The sequence below is a fragment of the Microtus ochrogaster genome, chromosome 19 (assembly GCF_000317375.1).
Source record: "Microtus ochrogaster isolate Prairie Vole_2 chromosome 19, MicOch1.0, whole genome shotgun sequence".
NCBI lineage: Eukaryota > Metazoa > Chordata > Mammalia > Rodentia > Cricetidae > Microtus > Microtus ochrogaster.
In genome coordinates this window covers 30,589,847-30,610,253 of record NC_022021.1, presented here as the reverse complement: position 1 = coordinate 30,610,253, position 20,407 = coordinate 30,589,847, and the positions used below count along the sequence as shown (strand labels likewise).

The following is a 20,407-nucleotide window of genomic DNA, read 5'->3' as shown; positions in this document are numbered from 1 at the left end:
GCAGAGCAGGCCTGGGGGGGGGGGATCAGCCAAAATTAACATGCGTGGAGATGCTCGCAGGAAACCAGTTTATTTGCATGCTAACATAAAAGAAAATAAAAGTTGTTTTGTTTTTGTTTTGTTTTGTTTGAATGTTTCCCCATTTTAATCCATTTAGGTCAAAGTGCGTTACATATCGCAGCCAAGAACAGTCACCCAGAGTACGTCAAGAAGCTCCTTCAGGTAAGCAGGTAACTCATAGGTGTATCACTTTATTTATTTATTAGTAATTTAAAGGTAACCCTAGCTGTAAAAGGAGAAACCCCTCTTCTCAGTACATGCCTGTTAATACGGTCCTGCAGCCCATTTGTAAAAAACAGCCAATAATAAGGTTGTTTCCATGGCTACTTAGAAAAGTGGCTCATCACGAGAAATTGGAATGTCTCCCTGGGGTCGGCCTTATTACCCCCTTGTTTAGTTCCTCTTTTCCAAACTGTGGTGACCTCTGGCTCGCAGACTCTGTGGTGTCTTGTGCGCTCTGGAAATTGCTCATGGCGTGCAGTCCCTTCTGGATTAACAGTTTCAGCCATTATCCCTTGGTCCGTAACTTGATGAGCTTTTAGTCAGTTCTCGGTCCTTGCTTAAGTGCTCGGTTTTATTCTTACTTATAATTTTTATCCAACTTCCTGGTTTGCTGACTTTGCCAGGAAGTTGATAATGACCCCTCTAAGGTGATGACCTCTATAAATCTGTAAAAGTACGTATTTCATGGAACACCCCCCCCCACCTCAATAGCAGCCGTACAGTAATGTCCAGCTGTTGCCAGTCAAAATGCAAGCTGGCTGTTTTCAGGAACCGCATGGAGCAATAAAATAAGTGTTTGGAGAACTGTCTGTCCTATCAAGCTGTTGTTCTGCCTTCACAAGCACTCTTGGAGTCCCAGCATCTTGCTTTCATTTGGCTTTGAAATTCTGGAGTCAGACCGTGGTTGCATTCATCAACTTGCAGCATTGGTTGCACAGTTCCTTATCTCGCCCTGCATGATGCCCCTACTGCCCATCCCGGGAATATTTAACCTTCATGGGTCTTTAAAGCAAAACTCAAGAAAAATCGATCTGTGCTTGTGTTGTTGACTTAAGAGAGTTGCCCTTGACCAGTTAACCTGGAGCTTTTCTTCCTTGCCTTCTGCAGGACCAGGTCCTCGGGATAAAGGCGGAATATGACTCACTTGGCTAGGGTACCCTTCCTCTCTCCACCCTGGGCCCTACTTCACTTTTTAAAAATATGTTTTAAATTCCCATTCCTCCCTGGCCCCTGCATCTGGCTCTGATTTTAAGGAAGATTTAACCTGACAGGCTCAGAGTCCTCGTGGCCTAGGACCAGATATTCTTCTAGCCTCTAATGTCATTTTATATCTGGTTATGCAAATGCTTTGGTTTTTCTCTGAAATCTTTGAAGCCTTTAAACAGTTCCTTGTGCTGTTCTAAAATTAGGCCAAAGCCTTGGTAAGTAGTAACTGGATCTCCTTTCTCTTAACCACAGCAGAGGAAGCGTTTCACTCGAAGGGAGCCTGTTCTTACCTTCCCTGGCCTGCACTTCATCCAAACGGGGTTGTTCTTTCTAGATTACTGTCAAGAATTCTGCTTTCCATGGCCTCCTGCTGGGACTTGCATGGCAGCCCTCTCCAGCACTTGTTCACCCCTTTGCGAATCAGGCTGTGTACAGATGAGACCCCCTTGTCTCCTGCTCTCCTCATCCCAGCAAGCCCCACTGCCTATAGTGTTCTCTCTGACCCCTTGCTCTTGTACCCTGTGCATTGGTCTCTTAGCCCTGTCTGTTTGTTGAAGATATTTCTGCCTCCGGCTGCTACCATTTTCAACTCCTAGCTTCTTAAGGTGGTTAGCACAAAATGAAAGCTGTGGAGTCCTGCCATTTCAAATGACTTCTCTTCTCTGTGTAAGTCCTCCTGATCTCCTTTATATCAAGTGTTCTAAGGGAACGATGCATGGTGCTAAGCAATAAGTATCTACCAGCAAGCAGTGCAGTTGCTGACTTCGTGCAGTGCACAGTCTGGTTCATAAGGAAAAAGAAACGTGTGTTACAAATTCCAGGGCACTAAGACGGAAAGTGGTGGTTTCTAGGGAAGCCCTCAAGAGAAGGCGATGTTTAAACTGAGATCTCCAGTGTGCAGAGAACCAGTGGAACACATTCCAACCAGAACAGCAAGACACAGGGCGTGGGTAGGCAAGGGATTGGCCAGGGTGGGGAGAAACCCAGTTAGTGAATCTGAGGCAAAGGCGTGAGGAACTGTGGCACAAAATACAGGGCCCAGTATGTCGAGAAGTGCAAGCTAAATAATCCTAAGTCCTCTGTGGAATTGTGAAGGGCAGACGGTAACATACAGTTTTATAGGATGATTCTTTTGGGTAGAGAAGTGGATTCAGATGGGAAGAAACAAATCGAGAAGACCCATTGGAGGCTAGACTAACTGTTCATGAGAGAAAATGCTGCCTGGGCTAGGATGGAGATAATGAGAGAGAGAAGAAGGTGTCTCTCATTTGTGATTTGGAGAAAGGATCTACAGGGTAAGAGCTTAGAGGAGGACAGGAGGAGGAGAAATCAAAGTTAATTCAATTTCTGTTTCATTGGGTAAATAGCCAATGGTGGTTGGTGGTCACAGAGATCATAAAAACTCAGGGAGGAACAAGCTGGGCATGGAGGAGTGGAAAACTTGCCTTTCGGGTGCTTATGAGGGATCACACCAGAGGTGTTAGGCAGGTGCAGTGGGGTCTCAAGCCTGGGCGCCCACAGGTGATACTTGTATATGAATAAGTATCCAGGCTCCAGCAGGTCCACATTCTGGCTTCACCACTGCCGTAATTCAAGAAATTCATTAATTTACTTATACCTTAGTTTCCACTTGTTGTAGGAGGCTGCTTGTTTGTTCCTGGCTGCTCAGCCCTGAAACAATCACACAGAAACCATATTATTTGCAATACTGTTTGGCCAATAGTTTAAGCGTATTTCTGGCTAACTCATATATCTTAAACTAACCCATCTCCATTAATCTGTGTATTGCCACAAGGCTGTGAATTACTGGGTAAAGTTCGGGCGTCTGTCTCCAGAGGGGCTACATGGCTTCTCACTGACTCCACCTTCTTTCTCCCAGCATTCAGTTTAGTTTTCCTTGCCTACCTATATTCTGTCCTGCGCAGGCCTAGGACAGTTTCTTTACTAGCCAGTGGTGTTCACAGCATACAGAGGGGAATCCCACATCACCCACTGAAGATGACTGCAGGGATAGTCATCCAGCTTGGGCTGTGTGCAGACTTAAAGCACGTTTTGATTCAGAGCCTGGTGCACAATACCTGTGTAACACTCACTGCTGTTGTTGGGTCACTGACATCTGAATGTAGGTGCAGATGGGATTACCAGGAAGAGAGCTTCAGGGAACGGCAATGACAAGTGTGAGACTGAGTGTTTGTTAGAGGAGGGGGCTGGTCAGATAGTGGGGGGGGGGAGCTACAAGAGGCTGAACCACACAGATAGCCTCAGGAGGAAGAAGTCTGGGGGAGAGAGTAGGCTGCTGCTCAAAGAGGTCAGAGGACAGATGTGTGGGAACTACAAGACTCCTGGTGACCTTGACTTGGGCCATGACTGTGGAATCCCGAGGGCAGATTACCTGCCGTCTGTGGGTTCAGGAGTGAAAGGGAGGCAAGGAAACAGACTGTGAAGGTGACTCGGAGAAAGCTGGGTTTAGAAGAGGAGACAGAGGAAATGGGAAAAAACAAGATCTACACAGGAGCTCATAGAGCGTGTGTGTTAGCCAATGGGGCTGAAGAGATGACGTCAGGGAGGGGTGAATGGCTGTATCTGCAATAGGATGACTATAGCTGCTACCCTGATTGTTTGGGTATGTGTCTTCTTCTTCATCGAGGACTTTAGGGCCAAGGAGCTCAGAAGGTAGGATTTACACACGTGTGTGCCCTTCCGAATAAGTGATGCTTGAAGGGAAAGGCTGGACTCGATGGTATTTGTGCAGTTACTTTAAGATACTTATCTTTCTCTCGCAGTACAAAAGTCCAGCTGACAGTACTGACAACTCTGGGAAGACAGCTTTACACTACGCAGGTACCGTGCTTTCTCTTATTTGTCTGTTATACTCTAGGAGACTTCCGTTGTCACTCACCTTGCTGTTCTATTCATGGGGCTAATTTCTGTAGCTCCCAGAGGGTCCCGTTTCACTCCGTTTGTAAGTCACACACAGATTTACTAAGGAGCACCCCTACCGTTGGTTTGCTGCCATGCAGCCAGTACCATGGCTAATATATTCAACTCAGGCTGCGAGTAAGCTCAGTAATGAAGGGCGTGCTTAGCATGTGTAAGGCTCTGGTTTTAAGCTCTAGTACTAAGTACACGTGCACGTGTGTGCATACATACGTGTATAGATTTTTAAATCAACTTAAAGTTCCTTTTTAAAGTAGTAATGAGAGTTGTGGATTTCAGGACTAGAAGACGCTGCTTTTTGTTTGTCTGGTTGTTTGTTTGTTTGGGGATCACAATGAAGACCAGTTATATTTGTTTACCTTTGGTTTTACTGTTTGTCACAGCTTCAAGCGACAGATGTTAATACTACAAATTCACAGGGGTGATCGAATATATAATTAATTTTATTTATTAATTTTATTTCTAGTTATAGAAAAGCCAAGTCCTGTGAGAAGCTAAATCAAATGCTTGCCTCCAGGTACTGGGAGCCGGTGGCTGTAGCTTTGGCTAACGCTGAAATTAAGCGAGTGTTTTCACACCCCTGTGGCATAGCCTTTCTCTTCTGTGCTGTTCATCTGCTGGCCAGAGAGTGAACTCTTCCTTCCTAGAAGTGGTTGTCTGGGTTGTCTGTGACGGCTTGTGTTTTTCCTTCCTCAGCGGCACAGGGATGCCTTCAAGCTGTGCAGGTCCTCTGTGAACACAAGAGCCCCATAAACCTTAAGGACACAGTATGTATCACGTGGACACTGAGGGAATGGGGTGCGGGTTTCTAGCGAGACCTTAAAGATCTTAGTATTTGCTAAAATTCTATTTCTTTACAACCAGAATTTTTTACTTTTTGGCAAAATAGTCTTATATGTCAATCAATCCTAAGTATATATTTGTGTTCCACCATTAACCCAAATGTGAATAAAGCTTCGTGTCTCAGTTTATAAAGATAGAACATTTTGTATGTTACTTGTCTTGTTGCCGCAACAAGTTATGGGACAACAGCAGCTTAAGAAAGGAGGGGTTCATTTCAGCTCTCACCTTGAAGATGCAGACCATCATGGCGGGGAAGTCGGGATAGCAGGGACTTGAGGGAGCTAGTTTCACCACCTCCAGAGTCAAGAAGCTAAGGGGAACAGATGCTGTTTCTCAACTTTCTTCCATTCTGGCTGTTACGGTGGGTCTTCCTAACACAGCTCACCTCATTTAGAAAGTCCCTCCCACAGATGTCTGTAGATTTGTCACCAAAGTGAGTCCACATCTTCTCAAGTTGACAATCCGTGTGAACTTCAGAGATACCTAATTAGAAATTCTGTTGTGTTTTTTTTTTCATAGTATCACCTTTGATGAGTCTTAGTAGAATTTTCCAAGTTCTCTGAAGAGAACTTTTAGTCTTTGTAACTCCACTGGCCTATCTTAAGAATACATATATGTGCCTGTGGCATGTGGTTCCAGAGTTTAATGGAACTATAGCATGAAAATTGACTTGCATGTACTTGTCCCCCATCAAGCAAATACACGTACACTTTCTGAACCTCAGTATAGGGTTAAACATCTCTATTCCAAAAGTCCCCAATACGCCACAGCCTGAAACTTGTATTTCATATACATGGCTGAAATGTGAAGACTGCAAGGTCTTTTATATGGGAAAAAAATGCACAAATGAATTTCATATGTAGCCTTGGGTCCTGGCCCCAGGATCTTTCTTATGTAACTGGTCCCAAATCCCCATATTCTAAAGTCTGGAATATTTCTGTCATTGCTTTGTTTTGGCTGGGGGTGTTTTATTTATTTATTTATTTATTTATTTATTTATTTATTTATTTATTTTATGCATGAAAGTGTTTTGCCCACATGTATGTGTGTGCACCACATGCGTGCCTGGTGCCTGCAGAGGTCAGAGAGCATCAGGTCCCAGGAACTGGATTTGTAGGTGGTTGGTTATGAGCTGGGTACTCTGGAACAGCAGCAAGCGCTCTTACCCTGAGCCGTTTCTCCACCCCAGTAATTTTGCTTTAACCTTTAGAGTTTTTTTAACATATATTTTTATTGGGGGGGGGTGCGGCATGCATGAAATTAGACGACATATTGAGCAAGTCAGGTCTTTCTTTCCTGCACGTTGGTGCAGGGGCTCATACTCAGGGCTTCAGCCTGAGCAGCCCCTGCCCTTAACCGCTGAGCCATTTCTCCAGCCCCCACTTACTTTCATCTGAACACACTTAGTGTGTATTCTCTCTTACATTACCAGGCAGAGCTAGTGATAGGTAATGGAGCAGGCAACCCGAATAGCTGGGCTTCTAGAGAAAAGCTAAAGTCGGTGAAATTGCCTAAGACAGCTTAAGTCGGTGACATTGTCTACGACTTAAGGTGAAGTGGGAGGGTGGTCATGGAGTCTCACCGCAGATGAAAGTGTAGCCTAGCAGTACAAGTCATGAGAACAGTGTGGGAAGAGCAAGGTATTGCAGTCCCGGTATTGGAATTGGAGTTACAGTCTGAATTTTTCTCCTAGGATGGGAACATACCTCTGCTTGTTGCAGTACAAAACGGCCACAGTGAGGTCTGTCACTTTCTCTTGGATCATGGAGCAGATGTCAATTCCAGGGACAAAAATGGAAGGTACAGCAAGTTAAGGCAGAAGTCATAACTTCAGAGATACCCATTTTTTTAATGTTGTAAAGTGGTTTCCTTTTTTAACTTTCTTCCTTCCTGATAACTGAGAATCTGTTTTGACTAAGACTCTGCAATGAAACTAATTAAATATTGAACTGAATAAGCCATTTCCTGTGATTTTATTTTTCCTCCTAAACAAAACAAAAGTAAATATATTGAGTGTATTTAAAAATAATTTTAACCTGGGTGGTGGTGGCACACACTTTTAATCCCAGCAACTCAGGAGGTAAAGGCAAGTGAATCTCTGAGTTTGAAGCAGCCTGGACTACATAGTGAGTTCCAGGACAGCCACAGCTACACAGGGAAACTCTATTTCAAAAACAACAATAATCATAATAACAACAATAATAATTTTAAAGCCAGGTATGGTGGCACATGCCTTTAATGTTAGCACTCAGGAGGCAGAGGCAGGAGAATTGCTGAGTTCAGGACCATCCTGGTCTACAGAGTAAATTTCAAGACAACCAGGGATATACGGAGAAACCCTGTTTTAAAACAACAGCGATAATTTTAATAATGTATATCCTTTAAAATACTAGAGGTGGAAGAATCGGCCTCTAAAACAAGCTTGGTATTTACACCAATCATAGGACATTCTGTCATTGTAGACCAAGTATGGAAGACTGTCTGTGCTGTTTGGTTAGTTAGAGTTTAACGTTTTGATTTAGTCCGAAGTTTTAAAAACACCACCGTATTTCATCTTGACGGTTTTCCACTTCGTTCCCCAGATGACTGAAGGTTTGACTGTATTTAATCCCCTTTCCTTATTTTCAAGACAAACGTGTCTCAGGAAAGCATTCCAACTGTACGTCTCTTTTCTTCTCTAGAACTGCTCTCATGCTCGCTTGTGAAGCTGGCAGCTCTAGTACTGTAGAAGCCTTAATTAAAAAAGGTGCCGACCTGAACCTTGTAGACTCTCTTGGACACAATGCCTTATATTATTCCAAACTCTCAGAAAACGCAGGAATTCAAAGCCTTCTATTATCAAAAATCTCTCAGGATGCTGGTATGTAAAAGAAAACAGCCAATGCTGTTTTAAGTTTATCCACTCATTTTCCCCAAAAGGATCAAGGAATTCGTGCAATCTGATGTGTTCTGTTATTCTTCTAAATACATGCTTGAAGGTGAAGTGTTGAATGTTGTGTGTGGGTTGTGTGTGTGTGTGTGTGTGTGTGTGTGTGTCCATCCACCCAAAATTTATAAAAGATATGAATCATTATGGTTCTCATAGTCTTTTTTTTTTCTTTACTCTTTCTCTTTAGATTTAAAGACCCCAACAAAACCAAAGCAGGTATTTATCTTGGGAATGAGACGCTATATATTTTTTTTAATTTTTGCTTATGACAATATGAAAATGTTGAAAATAAATGCTGTGGTTCCTTAGGGCAGTGATTAAAAACTGGGTTGAAAATTCTTAAGAAAAGACTGACGTAATTTTGAGTGAATGATCCATTGTTACATGGTGGCAAATATTTTTTAACCATTTTATTATATTGTCTCAAAAGTATGTACTTTATACTGTTTTTTTTTAATGAAGTGCAATAATAACAGACCTGTGATGCAACTAAATCTTGAAACTAAATAAAAATATTTTAAATATTACATCCTATGGGTGAATATATATACCCATAAAATTGTTAACGAATTTGTGAAAAATTAGAGATTCAGCCTTTTAATTTTAGTTGCAGCGTTTGAAACTGTCATTGGTGTTACACAGGGTAGCAAGAGAGACATTTTCTTACTGGAATTTTTTCCTCAAAGCCTGCGGGCTCTCTGTATGTCTGGCTCTTCTGTTTATTTATACACCGCGGTTTCTAAGTCATAGAAAGCAGATATTTTACAGCGGATTTATGATGTGCTAGCTGTTGCTTGTGAGAAACCTTTGCATATGAAGCTCTCCTTTCCTCTCGTTCCTTCTAAGCGGGGTGGTGGGTGAATGGGAACCCGCAGAGGTGCAGACTGCTCTCTGCTTTAAGAGGGAAAGCTGACTCGGAATGCAATCTGGGTGCTGCATTGTGACTGATAGGCATGTCGCCATCCTTTCCCAGTTCTGCACACCACCTTAATCCATTTGGTTTGATTTGGTTTTTAAACCTTCTTGCCGTCGAAACATGGGTTGCTGGGAAGAAAACTTAGCGAATGCATGATCCTTATTGTCGTGTGGGCAGTGTGTTTCAGACCTTGATGCAGCTAGGAATGTGTGACTGCCAGCAGGTTGTTCTCGTGTTTGCTGCAGCTACTCGCTCTGACTTTACTAACATAACTAACCCACCTCCATTCTGTGAACTGTGATAACTTTCAGCATGATCAAGTCTCTAAAATAAGCTCAGAAAGAAGTGGAACTCCAAAAAAACGCAAAGCTCCACCACCTCCTATCAGTCCTACCCAGGTAAAATCAAGAGCGAACGAACCATAAGCAAAACCAACAGCCGTCCTTCTGTGTCTGGGCCCAAGGGAGGCTGCGATACTGACGCCTAAGTGCACATTCCAAATCTCCCTTAGTAGTTTTCAGTTTCAATCTGTGGGGCTGGATGTGTAGCATAATAATAAATACTTGCCTAGCATGTGTGAGCCCCTGGGTTGGAGCTCCAGAAGAACACACGCATGCATGCACGCACGTGCACACAGTAAATGGCATTGTCCGTTATTAAGCTGGAATAGTGTGGGTTTCATCTATCTTAAAATTAGAATTTAGCATTATCCTTTTTTTAAATCTCAAGGAAATTTCTTAAAGTCTTAGGACTGGAGCTTTTCCTTAAGATGGTCTCGGGTTGTCGTTAGCTCGTATGAATAGCTCTAGAGAGAGCAGAGGGGATGGCTAGCTAGCGAGGACTAGAGAGTGACGGGTTTTAGTTCGTTTCTTAAGATATTAATATTTGCTTTTTTACTACATTTATGGGTGGCTAATATTAGAAGTTTTTTCTGAGTATGCAATAGCAACTTTAGAGGAGCAAGTACAAAAATATGAAATATCAAATACAAACAGGATAGCTTTTATTGCTAAGACAAGCACAGGGACATGAAAAAAGATAAGATAGTGGGAGGGCTGTTGAATCTGTCAGATACTTAACAAATATGTTAGCACATCCGTTACTAGTGTTCTCAACCCACAGTAGAAATCTGTAGATTCTAAAGGCTGATGCAGTTAGTATTGTAGCATTAAGTTGAAGTTATACTTTGAGAGCGTTCAGAAATACTCGAAGCAGCTGGACTGCCTTGAGGATTTTACTCCTGAGTTGAATGAACCTCTCCATATCTGCTGCTAGATCTAACCACAGGGATTAAGCCATGGATTGTTCAGCACCTCGGAAGACAGGCCTTGAAGACACGTCCGTTATTCGTGGCTTTCTTTTTCTCTTTCAGTTGAGTGATGTGTCTTCTCCGAGATCAATAACTTCCACACCACTTTCGGGAAAGGAATCAGTGTTTTTTGCTGAAGCACCCTTCAAGGTATTCCTTTTCTGTGTTCCACTTTCATAGCTGATGGCCTTGCTTTAATTTATACAATACTGTGCAAAACAGATTACACTTTTGAGTCACTATTTCATGACATTTCACTACGAAGAGCCCCTTGATTATTTTTTCTGGCATGGACAACATAAATAAATCACATTTACTAATAAAATCATTAATTCATCGAAGCAAGAGAGTAGAACGGTGGTTCGTAGAGTTGAAAAGACTGAAGAATTTGGGGAGATGTTAGGGGGGGAATTAAAGAGCTCTATTAGATGACACCCTGACTTGAGTTCACAATGTGTTTTAGTCTTTAAAGTTGCTGAGGGCTAAGGAGATGACTCAGTGAATAAGATACTTGTGAATGAAGAGCTGAGATCAGATCCCCAGAATGCACTGAAGGCTGAGTGCAGTAACGTGGGTCTGTTATCCTAGAATTCTCGGGGGTTCCCCTGGAACTAAAGTTGTAGACAATGGTACAACCTGTGGGTACTGGGAATTGAACCCAGGTCCTCTGGTAGAGCAGCAGCCGCCCTTAACTACTGAGCCATCTCTCCAGTTAAATCCAAACTGACAGTGGTATAAATTACCTCCTTCTGGTTGGTAGCACTCATCTCTCGTAATTCTCTACGAGAAATAAAGCATCCTGTATTAGACACTAAGTTAGAAAAAATATATTAATTGAGACAAATGTGGTGGTACCTGAAGTACCCAGCTAAAGAGGCGGAGGCACAGAGATCAGAAGATCAGTGCCAACCCAGTATATGGAAGATTGATGCCTAGCCTGAGCTTTGTAAAATGCGGCCCTGACCAAAAAAAAAAAATCAGAACCCAGGGACTTGGCTCAGTGATGGTGTTTGCCTAGTGTGTTAAGACTCAGATCATCCTCCTCGTGTAAAGACAAAAAGGATACCGGTGGGAAAATGCTGTACCCTAATACAGAACTGCTGCAGTTTAGCTAACAGTGGTTTATTGTGCTAATATCTCCATTTTGGCAAATGTATTATGAACACAGTCAAAAAGTAGTATCTTTACCCTGATTCCGTTAATGTTAACTTCTGTGTAACTGCCTTACAAATCCAAAATTTTCCAGGTATGAAGTATATTACAAAAAATTGGAAAAGGAAGAGTAAGAGTCTGAAGAAATGGCTCGGTAGTTCAGAGCAGGTGCTGCCTTGCAGGGACCCGAGTTCCACTCCCGGCACCCATGTCAGGCCGCTCCAGGGGATCTGGTCCATAAGTGAGCTGCCACATAAACTATAATTTAAAATATAACTAGATTAAATTCCTTTAAAGTTACTCTGAGAGTTGTTATTTTCAAAATTACACTCCGCAGTTGCTGATATTTTCAGAATTAAACTTTATCAATTCACTGTGTCTGTTATTTGCCTAGATTTTTAACCGTTTTTCCGTGAGATTTTTCTGCAACAGAGCAGCACAGCTCTTCTCTCAGCAGCTCACCGAGGGAAGGCGATTTGATTCTTAACGTGTAATGAGCACATTTAGGGGAATTCTTTCAGTGTTGTTTTGTGTTTCTGCACACAGGCTGAGATCAGTTCTATCCAAGAAAACAAAGACAGACTGAGCGACAGCACGACAGGTAAGGACGGGAGAACTGGTTTTCCTTCCTTTGACCACATTTAGGTTTTACATGTTTCTGTAAAGAGAGCAGAGGCCAGTTACGCACTCTGTGTCAGGCCGTGAGAACCAGCCCGTGCCCATGCCCATACTCTGCACAGGACTGCCAGCAATGCATAGGCTATGCCGTGTGCACTGCAAGGGGCCTTAACTTACATGTTAAAGAATTAAGTTTGGATGTAAAAAAAAAATCATTTGTCACTATCAATGAGTAGTTTCTGTAATTATGAATGGCACTAGCGGAATAGTGACATTGCCTAGAGGACTCTTGGTTTCCTGTCACCTTACTGCTGGAGACATGTTCAAATACCATGTCTAGTGCCTCCCATAGGAAGAATGGAGTTATTAGACCTACTTTCCATCTTAATATTTAGTGGGTTACAAATCAGCTTTCATATTACTGTAGTCTGTGTATTTATCTTATACATTTCCACTGCTTTGAGATGCAGGACCATAGGTTTTAAGCTCTCAGCTTATAGCACCGCATTCTCATTCCAGAGAAACAGCAAGTTCTGTCTCCAAGATGGTCGGAACCATGCTATGACCACAACCTAACTTTAACACCACAGGCTCCAAGTATACTCAAAGAGAGCACCTGCCAGTAAAACAATACAGTCCCAGTGGCTTCACCAAGGCAGGCGTCAACCAATGTGTCTTTTAAAAGTCTCTCCTAGGGCCACAATTCTGAGGTTACTCTGTGCTGTGTAGTAAAACCCTCTCTCAAAAAGGAAAAAGAAAATGAGTTCTTTTTAAAGAAGATGCTAATATTTAGACTCATTGTGTCTCAAAGAATGTAGTATCTTTAGAATTATATTTCAATGATTGTATATGATTTCAAACGTCCCCTTTGCTCAACATTCAGTTCCTTAGAATATTGTACATTTTATATGTGGATAGATTTTTAAACCTTAGAAATGAAATTTTCCAATTCCTGGTAAAAATCAATTGATTTAACTGAATAAATGTTACATTGGATACTTCTAAAAACATCTATTTCAGCGATTCGCAGCTTGTGGGTCACAGCCCCTTTGGGGGTTGAACAACAGTCAGATATCCCACATCACATAAACCTGAAAACAAAGATTTGGGACAGACATAGAGGTGTTGCTCCACCTACAGATAGTTTTTGGAGACAGAATAATTGAAACATGTTAATTGAACCAAAGAAATGACCCAACCTCTGTATGTTTGGATGGCTATATGTGTTCCCATGCAGGCTCCATTTCACAGGAAGCACGGGGATAGGAGGGGTGAGGGAGGAAGAGACTTGTTGGGGAGTCATTTGCAGCGTTTCCAAGCATGGTGATGACGCCTGAAGTAATCAGGGTAAGAGATAAACCAGATGCAGAGAGACCTTTGATAGGATTCACACCTGGGACATGGGGACAAAGAGACGTGAAAATCACTATTGGTGTGGTACTTGGGGTGAATGGCAGGTACCCAGAGCTGCCAACTGCCACAGCCTGCTGTGCAGCTGTGTCCTGTAGCACTGTGCCAGCGATTTCACAGCAGGGACACACTGGCAGCTCACAACCACCATCCCTCTGCCCAGCTGCGGAGGAATTAGAGGAAAAGCACTTGCGATTTTCAAACACAGCTTTACATTTCCTTTCTTTTCTTCCAAGGTGCAGACAGCTTGTTGGATGGAAGTTCTGAGGCTGACCAACAAGATCTTCTTGTCCTATTGCAAGCAAAAGTCGCTTCCCTTACCTTACACAACAAGGAGTTACAAGATAAATTGCAGGTTGGTAAAAATATCGCTGTCAGGCTATCCTGTAAAGTATTGGTGTGTTCAAGGGTAGTTGGGTACATTTGGTTTCAAATAGCTACACATTTCTTCTTTTCCTGTATAGTGTTTCTTTTTTCCAATATAGTTAACTGTAAAACTCTTAATGGTTTCAAGTTATTTAACAGTGTTCACTAATCCTATTTTTGGAAATTGCTAAATTATGTATAATTATATATAGTTTAATAAGTATAGTGACATAAAACTTAAATATAGAATATAGATACAATTTATATAAATTAAGTTAGTATATATATGCGGTATACACAGAATGTTATATGAAAAATTTCATCTATAAATTTTACATTTCCGTGCTTATATATACTATATCTTGCTTTTTTGTTGTTTGATAGTTTCACATATTTATATAGTTGGTCACTTTCACCCTCCCATTCCTCTCTCAAGCCCCTCCCCCTCCTGCTGAGGCCCCACTTCCACCAAATCGCCCTCCTGCTTTCACGTCTTCTGTGAAAACCCACAGATTTTAATTATAGGTTCCTGCAGAAGCTTAGGTAGGAGGTTATTTACTGGATCAAGAGCAACTTTGCCAGTGGTTATACCACTGAAGAAAAAAATGGCACCTCCTCCTCCAACAATTCTTAACAGCTAGCAGTCCCTTGGGAAGGGGTGGGGCCTCATGGGCCCTATCTGCCCAGAATGAAATGCTGAAGGGCCCAACCTTGTGTGGGTCTTGTGCAGATAATCACATCTGCGGTGTATTCCAGTGGCTGTTTCACATCTTTTTGCTGCATGTCTGCCAATCAGATTCAAGGGTTTGTTTGTTTGTTTGTTTGTTTTGTTTATCCCCCCCCCAGATTTCCCCCCTCCCGTCCCCCAGGGTTTCTCTCTGTAGCCCTAGCTGTCCTGGAAAACTAGCTCTGTAGATTAAAGGCGTGCGCTACCAGCACACAGCCCGGCTCAGGTTTTCCTCTCTCTCTTCCATGGTGTTCTCCGAGCTTTAGAAGGAGGTGATATTGATGTCCACTTAGGGCTGAGCAGTCAGTCCACCGTCCCTTGTCCCTTGTACTTTGTCTAGTTATGGATTCTGTATTAACTGTCACCCACCCATCCTAAGAAGCTCCCCTGATGAAGACGGGGAATAACACTAACCTGTGATGCATGAATCTATGCGTATAGACATGAGCATTGAGACTGTGATTATTTAGCAAGACTCAGCAATAGTGGTAGGTTCCCTCTACCCCTGGGGCCTATATTCACAGACCAAGTGTAAGTGTGAGTTTCCTACTGAAAGTGGGCTTCAAATACAGCTAGGAGCATCATGCCTGGCATGTCAATATTGTTCTCACAGAGTTCATGATGGCTAAGATTGATGACTTTTCTTCCCTGTCAGCCTATGGCACACCCTCTAGCTGTGCAGTTAGCCAGGAGGGAGGAAACTTCCACCTCCTCTCCAACTTGGTTTGTCCTTATCATGTAACCAAAGGATTTTTGGCAACTGATTCTTACCACTAAGGTCTGGTGGGTAACCTGTAGCCATGTCAATAACCTGTAATGTTTTGGGGGCCTTGGTGCTTCTCTGATCAAGAACTCATAGGGAGGTATTCCATACAGCTGGCTCTGGGATTTTCATTTAATAACCTATTGTTTCTGGCAGGAGCATTATCTGTTCATGGAGGGCACCTGTATTCAAACCTTTATTTTTTAGATTATAATTTTTAATAATTTGAAATGATATAAAAAAAACAAAGAAAAATTTGAATTGGAGGTTCTACAGATGAAACAGTTAAAATGTTTTAAAATTACAGAAATGATCTGTGCTCATAGAACACGGAGTAAGCTTGCACCGTCAGTCTGCCTCCAGTGTCACAGACCATGTGTTTACATGATCCAGGAGAACACATGCAGAATGATCACCCTGCTCATCCATACCTAAACCTCAGGCTGTCCCTCACATTCCAGTGTGCACACCTAGCAACTCCTTAGTGTAACTGTCATTCCTTGTTTCTTTGCCAGGCCAAGTCACCCAAGGAAGCTGAAGCAGACCTGAGCTTTGAGTCTTTCCATTCCACTCAGACTGACCTGGCCCCCTCCCTGGGCAAGTCTAGTGAAGCCCCTTCCTCAGATGCCAAATCGTCGCCACCTGTCGAGCATGTTAATGTCAGAATCCAGCAGCTACAAGACAGTCTGCAAGCTTTGCAGAGGCAATTGGAGAGTTCTGAAGCGGAGAAGCAGCAGCTCCAGGCCGAACTCCAGTCCCAGAGGACAGACCTGAGGTGCCTGAACAGCGCAGAGATTTCAGAGAACGGCTCTGACCTCAGTCAGAAACTCAAAGACACTCAGATCAAGTACGAGGAGGCCATGAAAGAAGTCCTGAGTGCGCAGAAGCAGATGAAACTGGGCCTCCTCTCCCATGAGAGTGCGGATGGCTATTTGCATCTCCGAGAGCCGGGGGTTGCTGATGGTGAAGTTGGCATTCTAAAGCAGAACCTGCAGAACGCCCTGGAAGAAAGTGAAAGGAATAAACAGAGGGTGAGAGAGTTAGAAACAAAGCTGGCGGAGAAAGAGAAGGCTGGGGCCGCTAAGCCACCTGCAGAAGAGTGTGAGGAGATGAAAAGCTCATACTGTGCTGTCATCGAGAATATGAATAAGGAGAAGGCGTTTTTGTTTGAGAAGTACCAGCAGGCCCAAGAAGAAATCATGAAACTAAAAGATACACTCAAAAGTCAGATGCCACAGGAAGCCCCTGATGACACTGGGGACATGAAAGAGGCCATGAACAGGATGATAGATGAACTCAATAAACAGGTGAGCGAGCTGTCGCAGCTGTACAAAGAAGCCCAGGCAGAGCTGGAGGATTATAGGAAGAGGAAATCTCTAGAAGATGCAGCTGAATATATCCACAAAGCCGAGCATGAGCGGCTGATGCACGAGAAAAACCTGTCCAGGGCGAAAGCGGAAGAAGCACTGTCAGAAATGAAGTCGCAGTATTCCAAGGTGTTGCACGAGTTGACACAGCTCAAACAGCTGGTAGACGCTCACAAGGAGAACTCTGTGTCCATCACAGAACATTTGCAGGTGATAACCACGCTGCGGACAACGGCCAAAGAGATGGAAGAGAGAATAAGCAACCTCAAAGAGCACCTTGCAAGCAAGGAAGCTGAAGTCACAAAGCTGGAGAAGCAGCTCCTGGAAGAGAAAGCTGCCATGACCGGCACCATGGTCCCCAAGGCTTCCTATGAGAAGCTCCAGGCATCCTTAGAGAGTGAAGTCAATGCGCTAGCAACGAAATTAAAGGATTCGGTGAAAGAGAAAGAGAAAGCCCACTCGGAGGTCGCCCAGGTTCGAAGTGAGGTCTCACAGGTGAAGAGGGAAAAGGAAAACATCCAGACCCTCTTGAAATCCAAAGAGCAGGAAGTGAGTGAACTTGTGCAGAAATTCCAGCGTGCTCAGGAAGAACTTGAAGGGATGAAAAGATGTTCTGAGACCTCTTCAAAGCTGGAGGAGGATAAAGACGAAAAGGTCGGTGAAGGTTCCCTGCTGTTAGGTTTCTGGCACTGAGTCCTCATAAGGCCCTTCCGATTTTCCTGTTCTAAACCTTTACAGAATGTGTTGGTAACAACCTGCATGAATACTCAGCCATCACCAAAACCACTTTCATAGCAGGAAGAGCCAAGTATGGCAATAGACACCTGTAAACCCAGCACTTATAAATTGAAGGCTACCCTGGGCTATATAGTCAGACTCTGTCTTTCAAGTAAAAAGGATTTAGGATTTTTTTTTTTTAAAGATTGATCTGAAAACGCAACAGTACAGGTGCACTCATACACACAAATTAGAAACATTAATGGTTTACTACAAGCTTTGCTAGTGTCTTCGGGTTGCTACTGTTGTGATCCTTCTCGAAATGCCCCACAGGCTTGCCTGATCCTATGGAGGCGTTTTCTCGGCTGAGGCTCCCTCCTCTCTGATGACTCTAGCCGGTGTCAAGTCGACAGAGAGCTAGCCAGTACAGCTAGTATTGGGGATCCAGGACAAGTGTGACGGGTCTCCTCGCCACCCGAATCACCGCAAACGCTGTTTTCCCCGATCCCGGTTTTCAGAGGCATACAGATATAGAGTGATTGGTTGGAGGGAGCCAGCAATTTAGAGGTGCTTCTGGGTGTGATACAGAGGATGGAAGGAAGCAAAAAGAAGAGAGTTCAGGATCATCCTGTCCCTGCATTTTCTCCCTTATGCTCTGAATGGCGTTAGAACCCTATTCGTCTTTCACCTCGGACTGCTGGGCGACGTGAGAAATTGAGTTTCCTCTATAGCGAGATGTCTAGAGGGGTTAGGGCTCCTTAGACTGACTGGTTGTCCATTTCGGTGGGAGAGCAGGCAGAGCTTTAAGGAGCAGTCTAGGAGTTAAGCCCTCTGAGTATTTGGCTTTGGAGATGATGAAGAGTCACTTCTGGATTCAGAAGGAGCTAACGTTCCCTGTGTCACAAGGCAGATGTGGCAGATCTGTATTTGAACAAACAGTGTACTATATTTCTACTGCATCCCTTTCAAAGTAAGAAAAGAACTTTGGTGTTGTAGCTTTTCCTACCCTTGTACACTTAAAACATAATGGGCCTTATCTGAATGCACAGACTCCAAGGTCTTAACTGGTTTGTCTGAATTTGTTATGCTTTATTTTACAAATTTCCTTGAGCCGGGCCCTGGTGGCGCACGCCTTTAATCCCAGCACTTGGGAGGCAGAGGCAGGCAGATCTCTGTGAGTTCAAGACCAGCCTGGTCCACAAGAGCTAGTTCCAGGACAAGAAACAAAACCACAGAGAAACCCTGTCTCGAAAAACCAAAAAAAAAGACAAAAACAAAAACACGAATTAAACCAGCGATTCAAAGAAATGACTAATGTTGGAGGCCTAGAAATCTCTAGAATCTCGCTTCTGCAGACAGATTATTAGCCTTCTAATTTAATTTTTCTTTCTCCCCAGATAAATGAGATGTCAAAGGAAGTCATGAAGTTGAAGGAGGCCCTCAACAGCCTCTCGCAGCTCTCCTACTCCACAAGCTCATCCAAGAGGCAGAGCCAGCAGCTGGAAGTGCTCCAGCAGCAGGTGAAACAGCTCCAGAACCAGCTAACGGTGAGCGTGCTTCTCTTTTCGGCCTCTCGAGTTGCATACCAGCTCAGCTGGCCATGGCAAAAGAAATAGTCCAGTGAGCAGTGGACTCCAGACTCTACCAGTAGAGTCAATGTGATGGGTAGATGTATCTGTCACTGAGAAGGGAAAGTCAGGAGAGCGAGCAGATACTCACAGTCCCTTATCCACTGCTTTTTTGCTCCCATCTTTCTGTGATGGTCATGCCTCAGCTCTGGCAGTGCTAAGAGCATCTTGTTGTTAGGGGATCAGGACCTTAGGTAGTTGTGTATCTACATATTTGAAGACACTTCTTGCTTTTTCTGCTTATTTTACTACCCAGAAGGCCCACTTATATTTTTGTTTCCTTTGGCTATTTCAACAAATTCCAGCCTTGTTTACAGACAAAGTAGTTGTAGAGACCAGAATGCTAAGAATCAGTTCCATTGGACTACCATCAGAGCACAGCAGGGCTGCTCCTTCATGGGACTCGATGGGTGTCCAGTAGGGCTGAAATACCACATCGGGGGATCAGGCGGAACCCAGGACACGCTTGCCAGAGAGAGGGGCATGGTGAAAGGATGTGCTTTCTGCTCAAAGTCAGAGGTGGGAACGAGAGACAGAAAGAGGTGGGACCATGAAAGTGAGGAGCAGCATGGCAGGGCATGTTAGGAAGCTGATGAAAACTGGAGAGGCTGGGCTGTTAGGTGGATCCTTCACTCAGATATTAAAGACAACCAGGGGATGACAGAGGAGGAGTTAGGAAGCTACTGGCGGAGATTACACAGAGCAGATGTAGTGGTGCACCCTTGTAATCCTGGCATCCTAGCACTCAGGAGGCTCAGGCAGATCACCGTGAAGGTGAAGCCAGTGTGGGATGCGTAGTGTGAGTCCAGGCTAGCCTGAGCTACACGGGACGACTGTCTCAAACCAGCCTTGTAGCGTGAACATCAAAGCTTCAGGCGTGGCAATGGACAAGCTAGCTCAGATGCTGACGCTGGTGGGGAGAGGAGAAAGGGTATTGATGAGCATGTGTAGGTTTGTTTAGGTAATTCATATTTTATGGTTTTCATTTGCTGAAGAGAGAGAAGGGACTCATTCTCTTCGATTAGGTGAGAGGTGGCTGTTGACCATAGGAACAGTCATTGGGGGAAACTGTAGTTCTAACTGAGCAAGGAACGATGAATGCAGCAGCAGCAGTCATGAAGACCCTTGAGACTGAGACTGTTCCTTGTTTGTGTCCTTGGTACAGATAACTAAATAGCTGAACTTCTTGGGGACTACACGGCATTATCTGTGTACAGTACCTCCATTAAAAATGAATAGATTTTATCTTCAGCTAAGTGAATGCCGATTTAGTAATTATAAATTTGCAAATTAAACACAAATAAACAACTTAAGGTCTCTTAAAATGAAGTATACCCATAGCTCAACAACTCTGAAATACTTTCATTTTGCCTTTTATCTATTTTCCTACAGCATTCGCTTACAGTGACTCTCTCTCTCTCTCTCTCTCTCTCTCTCTCTCTCTCTCTCTCTCTCT

At 43.5% G+C, this 20,407-nt stretch overlaps 1 protein-coding gene across 1 annotated transcript in view; it reads left to right on the top strand.

Annotated features, from left to right (window-relative positions):
- Positions 1-20,407, top strand: part of Rai14 (retinoic acid induced 14) — a 127,462-nt gene that overhangs the window by 104,055 nt on the left and 3,000 nt on the right. Inside the window, exons 5-16 of the mRNA XM_005356628.3 lie at positions 158-222; positions 4,053-4,110; positions 4,903-4,973; positions 6,743-6,849; positions 7,731-7,909; positions 8,166-8,194; positions 9,206-9,292; positions 10,267-10,353; positions 11,902-11,956; positions 13,620-13,738; positions 15,755-17,260; positions 18,721-18,870. Of these exons, the coding sequence (XP_005356685.1) occupies positions 158-222; positions 4,053-4,110; positions 4,903-4,973; positions 6,743-6,849; positions 7,731-7,909; positions 8,166-8,194; positions 9,206-9,292; positions 10,267-10,353; positions 11,902-11,956; positions 13,620-13,738; positions 15,755-17,260; positions 18,721-18,870 (2,513 nt within the window). The remainder of the gene's footprint in view (positions 1-157; positions 223-4,052; positions 4,111-4,902; positions 4,974-6,742; positions 6,850-7,730; positions 7,910-8,165; positions 8,195-9,205; positions 9,293-10,266; positions 10,354-11,901; positions 11,957-13,619; positions 13,739-15,754; positions 17,261-18,720; positions 18,871-20,407) is intronic.